Source organism: Meles meles, chromosome 3 (assembly GCF_922984935.1).
Source record: "Meles meles chromosome 3, mMelMel3.1 paternal haplotype, whole genome shotgun sequence".
Classification (NCBI taxonomy): Eukaryota; Metazoa; Chordata; class Mammalia; order Carnivora; family Mustelidae; genus Meles; species Meles meles.
In genome coordinates this window covers 100,024,708-100,044,727 of record NC_060068.1, presented here as the reverse complement: position 1 = coordinate 100,044,727, position 20,020 = coordinate 100,024,708, and the positions used below count along the sequence as shown (strand labels likewise).

At 44.0% G+C, this 20,020-nt stretch overlaps 1 protein-coding gene across 4 annotated transcripts in view; it reads left to right on the top strand.

Annotated features, from left to right (window-relative positions):
- Window positions 1-17,702: 17,702 nt before the first annotated feature.
- The window catches only part of TCERG1 (transcription elongation regulator 1), a 64,827-nt gene continuing 62,509 nt past the window's right edge, over window positions 17,703-20,020 (top strand). For all 4 annotated transcript variants that reach the window (XR_006817695.1, XM_045999425.1, XM_045999424.1 and 1 more), the window contains exon 1: window positions 17,703-17,819. Coding sequence is in view for 3 of the 4 variants with exons in the window: in XM_045999425.1 (XP_045855381.1) it covers window positions 17,761-17,819 (59 nt within the window). In the remaining variant the exon portion in view is untranslated. The remainder of the gene's footprint in view (window positions 17,820-20,020) is intronic.

The following is a 20,020-nucleotide window of genomic DNA, read 5'->3' as shown; positions in this document are numbered from 1 at the left end:
AAACCCCACTTGCCATGAGGACTCATCGTTTGGTTGTTGGTTTCTAAGAACTGTTTCTCACTAAAAAGAATGAGGTCTGATTCTAGGTCTCAGCCAAGGGAAGTATAAGATGAGCTTGGGACTTCCTTTGCTAGAAGAGCAAAGAAGCGCTCAAAACCAGATAGGTATGTGTCAACAGGACACAGAAACCAATTCAAAAGGGCTCCCACTTTGAAGAGGGCAGATTTGGGACAAACTGAAAATAAAAAGGAAAGTGAGTGGTAATGAATATTCTGAGTTCATCAAGATACTCCAGAAAATTACAAAAGTGTGTTTGAGGGAAGAGAAAAATCTTTTTCTTAAACAGTGGAGCACCAGCTATTAAATGCAAGAAAAAAATGATAGAATTTTTTAAAATTGTGATTTTTGCAATCCCTAACTACCAGTTGACTCAGGCGATAAGGCAAGCCTTATTAATGACTGTTAACACAATGGTTAAAAGTTTTGAGGGCACGAGATAGTCTCATATTCTCGAAGTACAATCCCTCAGGTTACTGATTAATCATAAAGGAGAAAGAGATGCCTTTATGATGCAGAGTTCTACCAGACAGCACCTCCATCAACGGATTAAACTTAGTGTGACCAATGAAAGAACACAATGGCATCATGTGCCTTTTGTTACCATGTCCTGAGAAGGACCCAGCCTCACCTCTGTAGAGCTTTTGCTAAAGGTCTTTAACTGGATATAATTCTGAAGAAACAGCCAGACAATCCAAATTGTGGACATTCTATAAAAGCACTGGCCTGGGGCAACTGGGCAGGCACAGTCGGTTAAGCATCAGACTCCTGGTTTTGGCTCAGGTCAGGAACTTGGGGTTGTGAGTTTGAGCCCCACGTCAGGCTCTGTGCTGAGCAGGGAATCCACTTAAGACTCTCTCTCTCCCTCTCTGTCTGTCCCTCCCCACCACACTCTCTCTCAAATAAACAAATAAATAAAATAAAACAAAGTAAAGTAAAATAAAATAAAGTGGGCCTGAAAGTCAATGACAGGAAAGAGAAAAAAAAAAAGAAAAAAAAAAAAAGAAAAGAAAATGCCAGGAGAATTGTTTTGGAATAAAGGAGAGACAATAGGATGACTTTAAAACAACACATAATTCTTGATGAATCCTGGATAAGAACGAAAATAAAAACAAAATCCCCACAAAGCTCCAAAGGATACTTACTGGTTATTTAGAAGAAGGTTCTTGTTCCTTAGGAGTTATATCCTGAAGTACTTTGGGGTGAGGCTTCATAAAGTCTCTAAATACCTTTGAAATGATTCGGTTACAAAATGCCCTTATATAAGGGAATATGTACAACGTACAGCTAAATGTTAACAACTGATGAGCAGAGGTGAAGCATATTTAAGCATTCATTGCATTATTTACTCAACTTTTTTGTAGGTTTTTACATTTTCATAATAAGAGGTTGGGGTGGGGGACAACCACATGGACCGGAGGTAGGTGTATGACCCAAGGCAATAAATCTGCAGGGGACCCGAGTGACATGGCCTGAAAAGATGAGCTGTACTGTATCTGCTGGGATCCTTTGGGCTTCAAGTAACAGGATACCCAAGTCAAAGTAGCTAAAACTGTAAGGATATCTAATTATCTCATGTAACAAGAAGTCTAAAGGTAAATGGCTCCAGGGTTGGTTAATTCGTCAGCTCAAGGATGTTCTAGCCCTCCGTCAGTTCCTCTCTAGCTCTCTTGGCTTTGCTTCATGGTTGCAAAATGGCTGCCACAGCTTCAGGTATCACGTCCTCACATGACATGTCCAAAGCCGGCAGGAAGGGCACGGGCTGGCTCTTCCAAAGACTTTGTCCTCTGAGATCAAGGATAAAATGCTTTCCCCTGAGCCTCCCCACTCTTCCTGAAGATTCCTCTTACCTCTCTTTGCCCTTCCAAACCAATTTAGTTTGCCACTTGGGGTTGTTCACCCAAACGAAACTGACTGGGAGGGCTGGTTGTTGGATGGGTGGCCAAACCACGTGTGCCACATGAGCCAGTCAGATTCACTTGGTCAGAACCCGAGTCAAGAAACCTGGCCTGGGTTTGCTGTCAGCACTCACGCTGCTGGTGAATGGACAACCAGAAGCTGAGTCGGGGCCATGGCATGCCAGGCTGTGTACAAACCGGGGTTAGGACAAGAGAAAGCTCTAAGGAGAGGGTTAGGAAGCCATTTGGTAAGGAAAGGGGAATATAGCCACTTGTGCGAGGATGGTGGGGCTGCCGAGAGGGCTAGAAACTGCCTAGATCGTTTGTTTCCCAGTTGTGATTTCAGTTCCATGCCACAGACAATATACCACCAGCTAGGACTCATTTGCCAGCAACAGAACAAACAAACAAACAAACAAACAAACAAGAAACTGCCCTAGGAGGAGAGAGCAATTAGTTATAATGGTACGGGAATATCTTAACCCAAGGCAGGAAGTTTGGCCTGCCTGGAAAACGCTAGAACTAGATGACTTCTTTCTGCCTCTTCCTCTGTGCTCCTCTGGAGTTATTTCATTCTTATCTCTGCAGTAGGATACCACTGCTTGCTGGCCTGATGGTAGCCTACATTCTTCCACACCTTCTAAATTTGTGGTCACGTTTTGAACCCAGGTGGTAGTCAGTCCCTAGGTCCTAGTTTCAAATTCCCAGAGGAGAGAAGCTGAGAGGCCTAAGTTGGGTCAGATGACCAACATACTAAGTCTATAGGCTTCAGGTCACAGAAGCCAGGCATGGGACAGGGAGGAGGGACAGTGCTAGGAGAAAGGGGTCATTGACCCAGGCTGGAAAGATATCCCCAAAGTTATCCATCATGATCTTTAAGATCGTGGGGCCACCTGGGTGGCTCAGTGGGTTAAAGCCTGTGCCTTCGGCTCAGGTCATGATCTCAGGGTCCTGGGATTGAGGCCTGCATCAGGCTATCTGCTCAGCAGGGAGCCTGCTTCCTCCTCTCTCTCTCTCTCTGCCTCCCTCTCTTCCTACTTGTGATCTCTGTCTGTCAAATAAATAAAAATTAAAAAAACAAAACCAAACCAAACCATGGTTTCAAGCTTTGGGTGGAAATTGCCCCCCTCCAGCTGTGGACTCACAGCTTAGGGGCTCCCTGCTACCTGGATCTCGTGGGCAGAGGCCAGGAAAGTTGCAAAACATCCTAGGGTGCTCCCACAACAAAGAACTATCTAGTCCAAAATGTCAGTATTGTTAAGATTGAGAACCCCTGCCTCCCTGTGGAATCTAGTAACTGTTCTTTCAATCCAATGCAATATCTGTCCCTACAGAGAATAGACCCATGCCTGTAAGTCCTAGGGACTTATTTGTGGGGCAGAAAGTGAATGAAAACACTGTTCTAAGAGTGTGTGGCAGCTGATTCTACTGCTGGTTACCTGGGCTCAGGGGGGCACTCTTGGTGTAGGAGCCCACAAAGGCAGGAGACCATGAGGTCCTTGCCCTGGGTGGGAGGGTTTGTCCAAAAAAAAAGGAGATAGAAGAAGCGGAAAAATACAAGCTGAAGACAGAAGTATAAACACACACACTTTGCTCGTACATATGCTCCAAGCACAAACAGCAGCTGCCCAGCCGGTCCCGGCTCCTCCCCACACACCATAAGGGAGAGCTGCAAATCCTCCAGTCCCAGACAGCTGCCAGCTATGGTCGCAGTGTCTTTTTTCTTTTTTTCTTTTTCCACACACTAACCTGTCAGGCAGAAAGGGACAGGCTCCAGGCCACTGGGTCTCTTCTTGGCTTAGGCAGTTTAACATCTGCTTTCCTTTCCTGAGGAAAGGAAAAGCCTGAAAACTTAAAAAAAAAATAAAAAATAAAATAAAAATTCTATAAATGGTACAGAGCAGGGAAGGCTTCAAGAAAAAGGAGAAGAGTTTTTAAGGCTGGACTCTTTCCTGAAATTCCTGATAAAATCATGTCTATCATTTGGCAAAGGAAGTAAGTTTTCTGGAGCGTCACCCCCCCTCCATTCCCGGCCCCCCACCAGGGGCGCAGAGACGGCTGCAGGTGGATAACTCAGGGTCTTTGCTGCCCTCTACTGATAGTAATGAGGACTAGCGGGGGTTCAGAGGAGAGCGGTTTTTCAGTAGAGCGCTTCGTCCCTTCATTTAATTTTTCAACACATATTTACTGAGCTTATGCTCTGTGCAGATGCTGGACTGGGCATTAAACACACTCGTGAGAAACACACACTAGGTCCTTGTTCTCGTGGGATGTGCATTCTAGCAAAGGTGACAGACTGTAAGTCAATAAGTAAGGAAAAATCGAAGGTTGTTCAAACTGCTCTGAAAGTAATGAACAGGGTAATGGGGGGGAGTGGACAATTCAAGATTGGGGGAGTCAGGAGGTGACCCGTGAGCTGAAAATGGAAGAGTTGGACAAAGCCACAAGGCTGAGAACAGGACCCAAGTCTTTCCAGGGAGATCAAGAGGTGGGTGTAAACTCGGGGAGCAAGAAAACAGCTGGGGGGGGGGATGCTTCTGAACCCAGTGGGGAATAGGGAGCTAGGGGAGGGAAGGCCGGGTCATGAGGAGACCCTGCAGTCTGCAAAGGAACTTGGATTTTATTCTAAATAAATCTCAGTGGGGGAAGCTATTGAAGTTTGCTATTTTTGTTTTTAAAAGAGTATTCTTTTGTTTAGTTTTGTTTCATTGAAAGTAGGCTTCATCCCCAGCGTGGAGCCCAGCACAGGGCTTGAGCTCATGACCTTGCGATCAAGACCTGAGCTGAAATCAAGAGTTGGACGCTTAACTAACTGAGCTACCCGGGAGCCCCTTAAAGATTATTCTTTTTGATGCAACATACTTCCTATAGGATATCAATAAAGATGTTTCCAGAAGTACCGAAAAGTTCACAAAGGTGCATACATGATATACAGAAGTGCATAATAAGTAAGCACACTTTGTCTCCTGTGCAGGGCTGGGGACAAGACGGGGACAGGGGGCGGGGCGGGGGCGGTGGGGGAAGGCTGTGAGGGAAGCAGGCTGGCCAGAGTGATGCCATGGAGATGAACAGAAACAGATGGACCCGAGGTGCCTTGGGGAGTTCCACCTGCAGGACTTGCGAAGGGGCCGCAGGGGGAAGAGGGCGAGTTACAAAGTTACGAGGACAAAAAAGTCAGCTCTGACATGAGGCTGGAGGGAAGTGGCATTTGCAGCCTCTGCCCCTTGCTCCCTGTGGGATAGCAGGTGAGGGCTATTCTCTGTGCGCTTTGCTCTCTTTCCTGCGGCTCAGTCCGGGTGAGTATCCCTGACAGGTCTCAGGGAGGCATTGCTCATAAAAGCCGCTGTAAAGCCTTTTGCTAATATGAAGCCTTCCATAAATGTCAGAGGATGAGAATTACAGCCCCGCAGCCTCATAAAAGAGAGTGTGTCGTGGCTTGAGGAAGCCACAGCGACTGCGAGGGCACCGAGCTGTCTTTGCAAGCTGTATTTTCATTTCGGGGAAGATGGGACCGGAGGAAGTGGAGTGCTGGCTGAGTGCTGGCAGAGGGGCTCCCGGCCTCTCTGGAAAGGCCGAGTTATCAAACCTGGCAGCGAAGCGTCCCTGCCCCTGGCCCGGGGCATCCTCAAGGTGAAGAACATACTCTTGACTTGTTCTTACTTTTAACTCCTCAGTCTGAATGCAGAGTTAATCTTCCCCGCAGTTCTTTGTAACTGTTCTTCGTGACTCAGCCAGGAGGAGTCAGGGTCTTAAGGGAATCTGGCCTTAGGCAGCCTCTAATTCTGGGGAATAAACAACATACTGTTTCCCACCTTCTCTTGTCCTTGACCCACCTGTCAGCTAATTAGTACATGTTACCCAGGTGTTTTTCCTGCCCTGAGCCTCTCCCCTGCTTGCCATCTGCCTGACATCTCTTTGATGTACCCCATATGTCTAATAGCTGCGACCCCGGTGCCCTTTATTTCTCCCCTTTTATTTCTCTCTCTCTACTATGCGTTCAACATACGGCTCGACGTCCCCGGGATCATGTGATAAGCGTGGCATTGTGCTGAGGTCCTGGAAACTGACTGAGGGGCCTGGAAATAGGATCCGAAGCCCTGTTCAGAAGAGTTACTCATCCAGCTGACTGCCAGCTGGGTGAGTGACTTTGGGGAGCACAGACGCACTGAAAAAGGCAAATCAAAATAACAGTGGCTAACCTCTACCTCGAGGCCCAACTGTGCTGGGGCATCTGCCCAAGGGCATTATCTCAGGGGGGCCTCAGAATAACCCGAGGAGGTGAGTATAATTGCTATTTTCATTTCATGTGAGGAAGCAGAGGTCTGGGGGGTGGTGACTACTGCAGGGTGAGAGCTGGTGAGGGGAGGATCCCTTTCTCAATGTAAGTCGGCCCAATCTTGAACCCCGTGCACTTCTTCATCTCTGACCCATCAGTTGGGATGACGTGAGGCTCCTAATGGCATGGGGGATATTCTCCACGCTGCTCCAGCTCTGAAGCCATGATGCCCCCCCCCCTTTCTTAGAGATTTATTTATTTATTTGGGGGTGGGGCAGAGGGAGCGGGAGAGAGAGATTCCAGTAGACTCCCTGTAGACATGAAGCAAGAGGCGGGGCTCGGTTCTCACAACCTTGAGCAGACCTGAGCAGAAATCAAGAGGTAGACACTCAACTGACTGAGCCACCCTGGTGTCCCATGCTGCCTTTGTTTTTTTATTCCCTAACTTTTCTTCTACATGTCTGCATGTGTATGCACACACACACACACACACACACACACACACCCTTGATCTATATGCCCATCCCAACTCTTGGACCCTAGTGCATTTTGACATTGAATCAAAATTATACCGACATTATTACATGTTTGTTGAGAAAGCTCTTTCAGGAGCAAACACCAATAGCCCCAATAACTTCCAATAAACTCCAACAAATAATAAACCCTCCCCAAACACCAAGAAACTTATGGATCAATTTTCTGTATCATAAAATACTTTTATGATTTTTGCTATGCTTTTTAATTTACTAAGGTAATGATAATAAATAATGATAGCAAAGTAATCATTCTCTTTCTGACAGAATTAAGTGTTCATTTAAATTGCAGCACGAAGGGGCACCTGGGTGGCTCAGTGGGTTGAGCCTCTGCCTTCGGCCCAGGTCATGATCTCAGGGTCCTGGTACTGAGCCCTGCATCGGGCTCTCTGCTCAGCGGGGAGCCTGCTTCCCCCTCTCTCTGCCTGCCTCTCTGCCTACTTGTGATCTCTGTCTGTCAAATAAATAAATAAAACCTTTTAAAAAATAAATAAATTGTAGAGTGAATATTTGAATCATCCTGCAGGTTTTTTTTTTTTTAAAGATGTTATTTATTTGACAGAGAGAGGGAGAGCACAAGCAAGAGGAGTGGGAGAGGGAAAAGCAGGCCTCCCACTGAGCAGGGAGCCAGATGCGGAGCTCGATCCCAGGACCCTGGGATCATGACCCAAGCCAAAGGCAGACGCCTAACAACTGAGCCACCCAGGCACCCCTCATCCTGTAGTTTTGCCTGCATCAAGTCTTATCAATTTTTATATTGTTTTTGTGAGGGTTAGTCAGTGACTATTATTTCTGCCACATCCAACTTTCCTGAGACAAATTTTGCAAATAGGCATTTGAAGATTTGATCATCAGCCAATCTTTTCAAAAAGATCTATCTATCTATCTATCATCTATCTATGCTAGCAGGGGGTGGTGAGGGAGAGGAAGAGAAGCAGACTCTCTGCTGAGCATGGAGCCTAGCATGGGGCTGGATCCCAGGACCCAGAGAGCACGACCTGAGCCGAAACCAAAGATCAGATGCTTAACCGAGTGAGCCACCCAGGTGCCCTGGTCTTCAGTCAATATTTAGTCAGCAATCATATCTTACCGCATGCAGTCATAGCCATTTTAGTTTTAATTTGTATTGGTTATTTTTACCAGAAATATCCATTACAGATTGGATACCAGACTAATAGTTTGTATTTATTTCTTAGTTCCCCCTGAGAAAGTTGAGAGCATTTAATGCAACAGAGAGAGCTAAGTAAAACAGAGAGGAAGTTCCAGACATGGGGAGATAAATAGAACAAGCAAGGATCAAGCAAAAAGAATAAAATTATATTTATAGTAATGGTAATAGCTACTGTTGATGGAGCACTTACTATTGCCCTGTTCTAAATATTTTTTTAAAGATTTTATTTATTTGACAGAGAGAGAGAGAGATCACAAGTAGGCATAGAGGGGGGCAGAGAGAGAGGGGGGAAGCAGGCTCTCCGCTCAGCAGAGAGCCCGATGCGGGGCTTGATCCCAGGACCCTGAGATCATGACCTGAGCCGAAGGCAGAGGCTTAACCCACTGAGCCACCTAGGCGCCCCTGTTCTAAATATTTTAAATGGGCTTACATTTATTTAACCCTCACAATAACTCTTTGCAGAGATACAATTATTATTATTATACTTATATAATTAATTAGGATATAATTAATATTTCTATTATCTATCTATAATTATTATTTCTATTTTAACATGGGGAAGCTTTGGCACAAAGACTGGATATCAGTTATCCCCACATGCACAGCTGGTAGAGGTAGAGGGCCCATGCAGGATGGGCCTTCTCTTGTGACAGAGAAGCTCCAGTGTTCATTGTACACTGACTGTTTACTTCTCAATATTGCTGCATCAAAATGGCCCCTGGAACAAAATGGTGACCTGAGTCAAAAGGTCCTTCCATCCCATGCTTTTCTGCAACCTGAAATGCCCTCCCATATCTTCTGTGCCTAATGCAATCATAGGCTTCCTATAGAGGAGCTGGTCTGACCTGGAGGAGGACGGTCCCACAGGGCTGGGACTTCCCAGAACCTGAGCTAATCCTTGCTGGAGATCTTATCAACTATTTTGCAATTTTTGCTTCTTAGTCTTTCTCCTTAGACCACAAACTCCTTAAGGGCAGGAGTTGGGTTGCATTATATCTGTTTCCTAATGTCCTAATTTTGGACTGGTACAGATTAGAAAGACTATGAAATTTCTTGAGTGAATGAATATGTCATTTCACTAATAATGAATTCCACTAATGGTGATTTGCTTTATTATTTACTTTTTAGTGCTATTACTTTGGTCTGAAGTTCTTCTGCATAAAGGGGCCTGTGACCTGTCATGGCAGTTCTGGAAATTTCCTAATTAAAAGCTCATGAAGTTTAGATGTTGTGGCGCAAATGACTGGACTGGGGGAAATTGTTTAATTTCCACTGTTTCCTATTTTGTTCTAAAAATCCTACAATATCTGGAAATAACAGATTTCATTAGCAAGGGAATTTGAATATAATAGAGTAAATCAAAGTCTAAAACCAGAACAAGTCCATTTAGAATACATATTACATATTTCAGTTATATATATATATATATATATATATACATATGTGTGTGTATGTGTATATATATAAAAATCTATAATGTTGGAGAAGTTATCCCTATGTATTATTCAGGCTGCCCAACTCAGAAATTCTAACATTGCCTAAAACTCCCCACTTGTCCCACACTGCAATCCAAAACCTAGTTTTGTTGATTCTATCTTTTTGAGGGGGAAGGGGCAAAGGAGGGTGGAGAGAGAGAGAATCCCAAGCAGGCTCCATGCTCAGCCTGGAGCCGGACACAGGGCTCAATCTCACGACCCTGAGATCATGACCTGAGTCATGATCTCATGATCAAGAGTTGGATGCTTGACTAACTGAGCCACCCAGGCACCCAGATTCTATCTTTTAAATGGTTCTGACCCTGCCCCCTCCCCTCTTATCCCTCTCATGTCATTGTTTTAGCTCAAAGTCTCATCATGATGAATAACAAAAGCTTTCTACTGTTTCCCTAACTTCAGTCTTGCTCTGTTTTAACTCCTTATTCTCGCTGTAGTCCAACTGATTATTTTCAAGAAGTACGTCTGATCCTGGCACTCTCCTGCACATTGGTCCTTTCATCCTGTAGCTCCTAGAATTACTTCCAAAACACTAATGCATCCTTTCCTAGTTCTTTTGTTGCCTCAGTTTCTGCGTCCACAGTGGAGTCTCCCTCCAAACATAATCCTTCCCTTCTGGTTTCTTCCTGAGTTCCAAGCAGTGTGGCGTAGATATTCAGAGTAAATGCAGATGTGTGGAATTGCCTGAGTGGCCCACTTACACCGCAGGCATTTGAGCAATTCGGTTCAACTTTCTTTTTTCTTTTTTTTTTTTTAAGAAATTTTTTAAAGATTTTTTTTTTAAATTTATTTGACAGAGAGAGATCGCAAGTAGGCAGAGAGGCAGGCAGAGAGAGAGAGGAGGAAGCGGGCTCCCCACCAAGGAGAGAGCCTGATGCGGGGCTCGATCCCAGGACCCTGAGATTGTGATCTGAGCTGAAGGAAGAGGCTTAACCCTCTGAGCCACCCAGGCGCCCTGATGACTTATACACTTTTGAAGAGTATGGATCAGGTATTTTGTAGAATGTCCCTCAATTCGTGTTTGTTTAATGTTTCCTTGGGTCTAGTGTTACAGATTTCAGGGAAGAGCCCTTCTTCTTCTTCTTTTTTTTTTTTTTTAATTTGAGAGAGAGAGAGAGGATGAAAGAGAGCATAAGAGGGGAGAAGGTCAGAGGGAGAAGCAGATTCCTGGCAGAACCGGGAGCTCAATGCAGGACTCAATCCCAGGACTCCAGGATCATGATCTGAGCCGAAGGCAGTGGCTTAACCAACTGAGCCACCCAGGAACCACGGGGAAGAGCCCTTCTTAACACATGGTATCACAGATGCATAGGGTCACTGAAGATATTAACCCAGAACACTTGGTTGAAATGGTGTGTGCTAGATTTCTCCACTGTAAGTGTAAATGCTGTTAGGTAGAGTCACTAACATCGACCAGCGCTCAAAGAGAGGGACATTGAACTCCATCTTTTGGAGGGAGGAGTATCAAAGAATTAATTGGTGTATCTTAAAACCACCATACTATTTTATAATTTTGGGATTTTTTAAAAAAAAAAAGGCAAGCAGATCAATTTTGTTGTGTATCAGTTTAAACACTTTTATGTAGTTTCCTATATTTTAATGTTTCAAAAGCTTAGAATATTTTCTTTGTTTTTTTTTTTGAGATTTTATTTATTTGACAGAGAGAGATCGCAAGTAGGCAGAGAGGCAGGCAGAGAGAGAGGAGGAAGCAGGCTCCCCACTGAGCAGAGAGCCCAACGCGGGGCTCCATCCCAGAACCCTGGGATCATGACCTGAGCAGAAGGCAGAGGCTTTAACCCACTGAGCCACCCAGGCACCCTAGAAGGGCATTTTAAAAAGAGATGTGTTCTTTTCTATTCTACTCTATAGGAAACAAACAGAAAGGAAGTCATTTTTATCATTAACATCATTGGTTGATTCAGTCAACTGACAATAAATGATTGATAAGCACGTATTGTATGGAGCACTGGGTGTGTTGCATAAACGATGAATCTTGGAACACTGAAAAAATAAAATAATATAAATACAATAAATGATCCTAGGACCCTGGGATCATGACCTGAGCCGAAGGCAGAGGCTTTAACCCACTGAGCCACCCAGGTGCCCCAAATATTTTCTTTGTTAATGGAAAATTTCAAGTATTAAAAAGTAGAGAGGATAGTATCATGAACTCTCATGTACCTATGACCCAGCTTCAACATATCTCAAGGTGCAGTCAAACTTGTTTCATCAGTAACCTTCTCCCCTGCTTTGCAGCTCCCTACTCTTGTTTATTTGAACCTAATCCCAGGTATTATGTTATTTAATCTGAAAGTCTTTATTAGGTATTAGAATGTTTTTTGGTGTTAACTAGAAATGATGATCAATTCATTAATTTGCTCATTCTCATTCAAGAGAAATGAATCAGAAGAAAGCATGAATTCATTCCCTCCTCTCTGGGGGTCTAGATTCAATTGCACACGGAAGTTACTATTGAGCCACCTTTGTTACTTAACTTCTCTTTAGCCCAGTTTCTTGGTATGTAAAAGGGGATAGTCATGATACCTTACTCAAAAGATCCTTGTGAAGAACAAATGGATAATTTATGGAAATTCAAGCATCAGAAATGATTATTGATTTTAGTTAATTGAAATGGACTCAGTCTGCTGAAAACCTGCAAGTCCATGCTGATACTTAAAGAAAGGAGTCAGGAAAAAAACAAAAACTAATTTGTCTCTAGCTGAGATGGCTACCAAACCACCTTTTTATTTTGAGAGCTGATAAATAAAGGCGAAGCATTAAGCATTTATCTCCCTTTAAAATAGAAACTATATTTTGGGGTAACTAAATAGCCACTATTATTCAGGGAAACCTCTAATTTACAGAATTGTTAGCTAGTAAATGTAGAAGGTAACATATAATTAGAAACTCATTATTTTGCCACCCCCTAAGGAGAATATTGATTCAGGAAAAGACAAAACCATTAAACCATTTAAGGGAATGATTGATAGCTGGGGTGACCATTCATTCAATTTTGCCAGAAATAGTCCTGGTTTCTGACTCTAGTCCAGATGCACTGTTCACAGGGCAGATAGTATTCTGATTACAATGGAGGGACAGACCTGTCATCACTGTAACCCACGTCAGTCTCAGCATCATCAAGGGTGGGATCATCATGGACACATGTATTTCTTGGTGTATTATAACTGAAATAAACAGCACAACTTCTCGAGTACTCTTCATCAAAACGCTCAATTTCTGTCTAACCAAGTCTTCAGATCTAATTTCCAGCTTACAGAAATACCACGGTGAGAGGGAGTGATCAAACAGTTCCGGAAGCTGGGACCGGCCTGGTATCTTCAGCAAGTCAGTGTTCTGACCAAAGAAACTCTTCTAGGTAAAAAGTGACTTAAGCAACATAGCACTAGAGGCATTGCATGGTTCTGAATTGGATTGTAATTTGGACCAATCAGCTGAAAATGACATCTTAGACACAACTGGAGGAAATGTGAATATGGACCAGGCAGTACCATTAATTTTGTTAGGTGTAAAAATGTTCTTTTTGGTACGTAGAAAACAGCTTTTTTTGATTGAAGAAAGCCATAGTGATGTATTGTGGAATGTTGTGGAATGTTAGGATGTCCATCATTTACAGTACTCCAGCACTAACAACACAAGAGTTGACAGGAAAAGAAGTAAGACAAGATAGGTCAAACATGTCATATGCATAATGCTCGTGTTAAGATACGTAGTAACAAGTGGTTGGGATGTCAAGAGACGCGAAGGGTGAATAGGGCAAATCACCAAGATGGGCATAGCAGGAGGTCAGATTTGCACTCTGAAGAATGCTTTCTGGAAGAAGAGGTGTGGAAACTGGGACCTGAAAAAGAGTGTGGCAGGTACAATGGCCCCAGGGTTCCCTGCCTACTAGTGTTCTACTCTTGGGTCATCTCCTCTTGAGAATGAGCTGGATTGGCCAACTGTCCTGCTTCTAATGAATAGGATAGGAGTAGCAGTGATGAAATTTCACGGCCAACGTTAGGCTACAAAAAAATCTGTGGCTTCTGTTTTGGGTATTCTCTCTTTCTGCCTCCCCCCCCCCTTCTCTCCATTTGTCTTTTTCTCTCCCTTTCTTTTTCGCTTTCTTAGATTGCTTGTACTAGGAGAAGAAAACTTCCACGTTGTCATCAGCCCCACGGAGAGAACCATGGGTGTGTCCTCCGTTGTTAACAATGTACAAGGAAGTGATACTTGTCAACAACCAGATGAGAGTACTCAAAAGCAGATCCTTGAACTTCGGGTGCGTCTTCTCCCTTGGCTGACAGCCTGACTGCCGCCACACACTGGATTTCTGCAGCCAGAGGCTGCACCTGGATTCCTGACCCGTGAAAACTGTGACGTAATAAATTTTGTTGCCTTGAGCTGTTAAATTGTGGGGCAATTTGTTATACAGAAACAGATAACTAATACAGGTAAGAAAGAGTTACCTGGTTGAAAAAAGGCAGAGGTGAGCCACTATGATTATTTTCTGCTCTGACCCTTACGTTGATTTAGTAAGATGTTTACTATTCTTAGACTAATATTGTTCTAGCTCTTGGCTGCAAGCTCAAAGTCTTCACCTGTATGGGTGCAAAAAGCTGAAAACTATCTTGATTTGAACCATTTCGGTAAAGCGTTAGCTAGGAAAATGTCCCAGAGCAACTCACGGAAGCCTGTTGGTGGCTGCCTAGGCCATGGAGAATGGTTACTTATAAAAATGTCACTGCAACTCTTTCTTTTCCAAACAAAGAAGCTGAAGCTATGGAAGTCAAGGAATTTGCCCAAGATTACACAGCCAGAAGTGAGTAGAGCCGGGATGAGAACCTTGATCTCATTTACTCCAAAAGCTGTTAGTAACTGCTATCCACGTGCCCCCCACTTAGGTAGTCAGCAAATGTGTCTCCATTTCTGAGTTCTCTTTCAGTGTTTCAAGAACCAATATTTCTGGTAAGGAATGATACAGCTGCACAGTACAGTAGACAGCACTAGCCTTATATGGGAATGAATACTCTACTAGAACTTGGGGATTCAGTGAAGAAAAGAGTCCTTTCAAAGAATTTCAGTCTGGAGGAGAGAGGAAGAAATGATATATTAGCTCTGCTATCTTTCTTCTTTGGGTGAGATGCGTGATTTTGCAGTCCGCAATTGGCTTTGGTGTGACACACATCTGTGTTCGAATCCTTGCTTCACCTCTTATCAGCTGTGTCAATGTCACTCTGAGCCATTTCCGTAATCTCCGTGAGCCTCAGTTTCTCTGTATGTAAAATGGTGACGATAGGTCTGCCATGCAGGGCTGTTGAGGGGAATTAAAGATGGTGTATGCAAAGTACCTATCATAGGTTTAAGATGGGTGCTCCAAATGGTAGTTATTAGAAAGAAAAGCCTGATTCTGTACTGGAACCACTTTTAATTATCATATTAAAAAAAGGTTTTATTTATTTGACAGAGAGACACACAGTGAGAGAGGGAGCACAAAAAGGGGGAGTAGGAGAGGGGGAAGCAGTCTTCTCACCGAGCAAGGAGCCTGATGCAGGACTTGATCCCTGGACCTGGGATCATGACCTGAGCCAAAGGCGGATGCTTAATGACTGAGCCACCCAGGCACCCCTGGAACAACTTTTAAAGAGTTACTTCTGAAGAGTGACTTCATAGCTAAAGCTTAAAGCCCTGATGATATTAATTAGTCTTAAACAAACACTGTCTCTTTACTTCCCTTTGATACAGTAAGATTTAGGGTCTATAATCCAGCTGCTGCCAATTGCTTAAGGGTGGTATTTGTTTTTTCTGTTCTGTGTAGCTATGCACATTTTCAATATCCTGAGTTATCAAGCTTTGACTATAGGAAAGTGCATTTGGTCTCTTGAAAAATGCATTGAGTCCCTTTAATTATTTTTTTTTCATGTTGATTCAGTAAAATGGTTCACTGTAAATGCGGCTCAGATCAGATATTTGCAGTATGATTTGTGTAACTATTGAGTGCAGAATGACTGAATGTCAAGCTCACGTTCATGTGAATAAGCTGTAGCAATGAGACAATGAAATGATTATATGTGAATAATCATGTACATGTGATACACATACATCTGTACGTATGCCTGCTCTAAATAACTAAAAAGAAGAGAATCCAATGACATAAATATCTTAATTTCTATATATGGACAAATAATAAAACTCTCAAATGATGAAACTTTCATTACAAGTGCAAAGAGCTTCTTCCGTTCATTCAAGATGATGGTTTGTTTTCACTCGTTATACAGGCCAGTGATTCGCTTTCTCTAAGGTAATTATTTTGAGGTGTTTTGTTGTTCCCCTAGCAGTGGGGATTAGTTCATCCTCAGCCATCTATACCAGTATTTTTCTCAGAAGAGTTTGCTGGGATTTGGGGATGCAGGCTGATGTTGGAAAAGGGATCTGCCCTCTCACTCTGACACTGTGGTTTGGCCACACATGTATGGCAATTTTAACCATTCTTTCCTTCACCAGTCGATCACCTCAGAACTGAGGTGGGGCTGGGGCTTTTCTAGGGACATTTTGCACTGCTCATCCTTTTCACTGAATACACATCTTGTCCAGTCCTCTCATTTCGTAGACAGACAAAGGCATACAGCACAAAATGACTGTGGTTTTACCCCTGCACTTATTTGGCACTGAGAGTCAGCTATCTGCAAGTTTATGATATATTTTGAAAAATCGATTACACTGATTACATTTTATCCTATTGATTTGAATATTTTACTGAGGTTTCAATATGGCAGGTATTGCATTATAATTAACATTGAATAAACATCACCATTTAAAAGTGTACAGTTCACACATTTTAGGATGTTACCAAATTGTGCAGTCATCATCACTATAATTCCAGAGCATATTCATCATCCAAAAACGAATCCCATACCAATTAGCAGTCACTCCCATCACCCCCTGGAAATCCCTAATTCACTTTCTGTCTGTATTTGATTTGTTTATTCCAGGCAGTTAATATAAATGGAATCATACAAGATGTAGCCTTTTCTGTGTTTTTTTTTTTCTTCACTTAACGAAATGTTTTCAAGTCTCTTCTATGTTGTAGCATGTATCAGTACTTCCTTTTAATGACCGATATTCCTGTGTATAGATTAGATGTAGCACTTTTTTATCCATTCATTGCTTGATTGGACATTTGGGTGAATTTACTCTTTGGCTATTATGGATAATGTTGCTATAAACACTTTGCCCAAGTTTTTGTGGTGGGAGTATGTTTTCAAATTTCTTGGATGTGATGCTTAAGAATGGTGGGTTTAAGGGCACACTCTACCGTTTACTAGTTCTGTGAAGTTACTTAACTTCTCTGTACCTCAGTTTCATCTATAGACTGTGGCTATTCATAGTACTCACCTCTCGTGTTTGTGAGCCTTCAGAGAGCTGATACATGTCAAGTACTAAGGACTGTCCCTGGTACGTGTGGTTAGGTGTGAGCAAAATTTATCTATTATTTTAATATTTTGAGTTCCTTAATGATACATAGGGTTCATCCTCATTATTCCTATGATATCTAAGTTTAAAGGTTTATTTTTGATTTTTCCCCGTTAATAAAAAAGAGAAATAAACAGAATTCCTTCAGGGTATCAGGGTGTGCTGATTTCAGACAAGTGTATTTTGAAATTGAAAGACGGATGTTTTGAGCAGAGGTTTGCCACCTCCAACTTGTCTTAATACAGAAACTTACAACATTCATCAGCCGGCGATACAATTTAGGGGGTACTTTTGTACTTAGTAACCTATTATTAATAACGCGGCTATAATAGCTTGGTCGTTTAAGACTCTCAATTCTGAAAAGCCGGGAGATAGCTTATTTCCACAGCCACTCTGTGATTGGCTTAGGCGCGACCCAGGTTGATTTTTTGATTTTTTGATTGGCTCTCGCATGGAAAGGGGCTCAGCCTGAGCCAGTATTGCCAAATGTGTGGTCAACATGGCTCCCCAATTGGCTTTCCTGGAAGCCGGCAGACACGTGGCTACCGCAGCCCGGAGTACGTGGGAGGACCTAGTTTTGCTGACCGCAAGAGGGCGCCGGCGTTCCCTCGTTGCTCAAGTCTCATTTCCCATAAAGCCTCCGAGTGACCAATCAACTGGCTGTCTCGATACCGCTTTCAAAGTCGGCGGGCCCTTTCACCAATCGTAAGGCAGGTGCCACCCCCAGCCTGAGGATTGATGGAAAGCTTCGCCAATCATCTCATAGATCTCTGCGACCTCCGCCTCGCTCCCACGGGATTGACGATCCGTCCGGCCAATAGGGTACGCTCAGTCGGCGGGTGGATGAACGCGGCCCTCTGTAATGGCGGAGCGTGGCGGGGACGGGGGGGACGGTGAGCGATTCAACCCGGGGGAGCTCAGGTAAGGGGCTCTGCCCCCCATATATTTCAGCACAGTGGAGTCCCAGGGTCTAGGCTTGTGGCGCGGAGATCCGCGGTGGGGGCTGGGCGGAGGAGCCGCGGCGGCTCGGGGCCAGGACCGCATGGGGTTGGCCAAGGGGGAAGGGGAAGGTGGCTTGAATGAGAGAGCCGGACCGGGGCTGAGCCGCGGCCTCCTACGCCTTGTCCGGGCACTCCCTGCGGTTTTCACGGGTCCCCGGCGCCCCTCGCGGCCTGCGGCCGGGGTCTGGCGTTCCCGCCTTGGGGCCCCGCCTCAGCCGCGTGCCGCCTCCGCCTCGGCCCCCCTCAGCCTTCTTCTCGGCCTCGCACTGCCGCGGGCCTGGTTTTCCTCCTCGACCCCGTACACTCCGCACTGAACTGAACTCCCGGGGACCTCTCGCCACTTCTGCCCAGCCTTCCCCACGCCCTCCGCGGTCTCCGCGTCCGCCCTGTGCCTTCATCCCCACATCGCTTGCTTTTCTGAACTTCCTGTGTGTTTCCGTTCTTTCTCTCCTCCTCGTATTCGTCCTGCCGCATTTGGGAATAACAGCAGTAGCAGTGGCCGTTTGTTAACGTGCTTCGGTGTGCCTTTGGAGTAGTTGCTATTGTCATTTCGCAGGCCCCTCCTCGGTTAAGTTACTTGCCCATCTTCCAGGTGAGGAAACTGAACCCCGTGGAGGTTGAGGAAGTGGGACAAGGTCGTATTGGTGGAATTGTGGCTCCAGGAAGTGGCTTGAACCCAGGTGGTCAGGCTCCCGAGCCTGCAGTCTGGATCGCTGTTCCATTCTCTCCTTATGCCATTGCCCTAAAGAGTGCAGTGACCTTTCTTCCTCTGGTATCTCAGTGCCTATGGAATTTGTAATTAAGATTTGGTACAGCAAGAGTGTCTCGAGAAAAATTCTTCAGTCAGTGATTTTTGAGGACGAGAGGTACAGAACTTTATGTATGTTCGGTACATTTTCGCCCCCCTGCGTGGGAAAGATGTCATTTCAGACGTTCAGCTTTCATTCTGAATTGTGCCATTGTCAGCATTTGAAAATGAAAAAGAACACTGTAGGTTATGAGGACGCTTTGGTATCGTCTGGAGCTCAAGATGAAATTGTATAAAGAAGTGGGTATTGTTACTCAAGTTTTCAGGAAGAATGTCTTTTAAATTCTGAATTGTCACACACAAAAATCCTTATTTGATAGGAATAAAATCTTGTTTTCTTTCAGAGATGAATTTCAAATCCTTTAAACCCCTATGTACACTTTAGTAATGAGTGATGAAAGTGTATTGTCAGGGTGGTTCGATATTAGTGATAGAAAGTTTATTTCTGATTGTGATCTCAAGAGAATAGTTACTTCAGTTAGTCATATTGGGAACAGTACTTGCATTTTAGAGTTTTACAATAAGTAGACTTTTCAGACTTTTTTTTTTTTTTTTGACAGAGATCACAAGTAGGCAGAGGGGCAGGCGGGGGTGGGGGGGGGAGCAGGCTCCCTACTGAGCAGAGAGCCCTACGAGGGGCTCCATCCCAGAACCCTGAGATCAGGACCTGAGCAGAAGGCAGAGGCTTTAACCCACTGAGCCACCCAGGGGCCCCTAGACTTTATTAATAGTAGCTAGACATTGTTGCAAAACTGATTTGAATAGGGTTTTTAATTAGGTGTTCTGTTGCACATATTTTATACCTTGGCCTCTTGGGTTGGAAGTTGCTTCCAGAGCGTATTGTAAAACTATTTCATTTAAATAAAATAATTTATTTTAGCATCTCAGGGTTTAAGAGGAAATTACCTGTTTATGCGGCTTCTTTGGTAGAAATTGAGGCTTAGTTTTTGTATTAGTGTCCTTTATATATATCATGGTGTGTCTGTCACAGTCCCTGGCAAATGAGGTGTTCAATGGATATATGGTAAATAAATGAATACAGGAGATTTAGAGATGATTTCTTTTCTGGACCTATATTTAGTGTGTCCTTCGTAACCGTCATTGACCTCTGTACCTGCTGGCAGTAGAGCCTTGAACCAGACCAGAAACCTTTGTCCTCAAGGAGCTTCCATGCTAATTAAGATTGATCTAAATTCTGAATTAAACTAACCTCATCAAATAAATGACCAGCCTGCAAATGTGAAGAGACTTATGCAGGGTCCTTGAGTAATTGGCAGGGTCTAGGTCTCCTCACAATCTTACCACTTAATTTG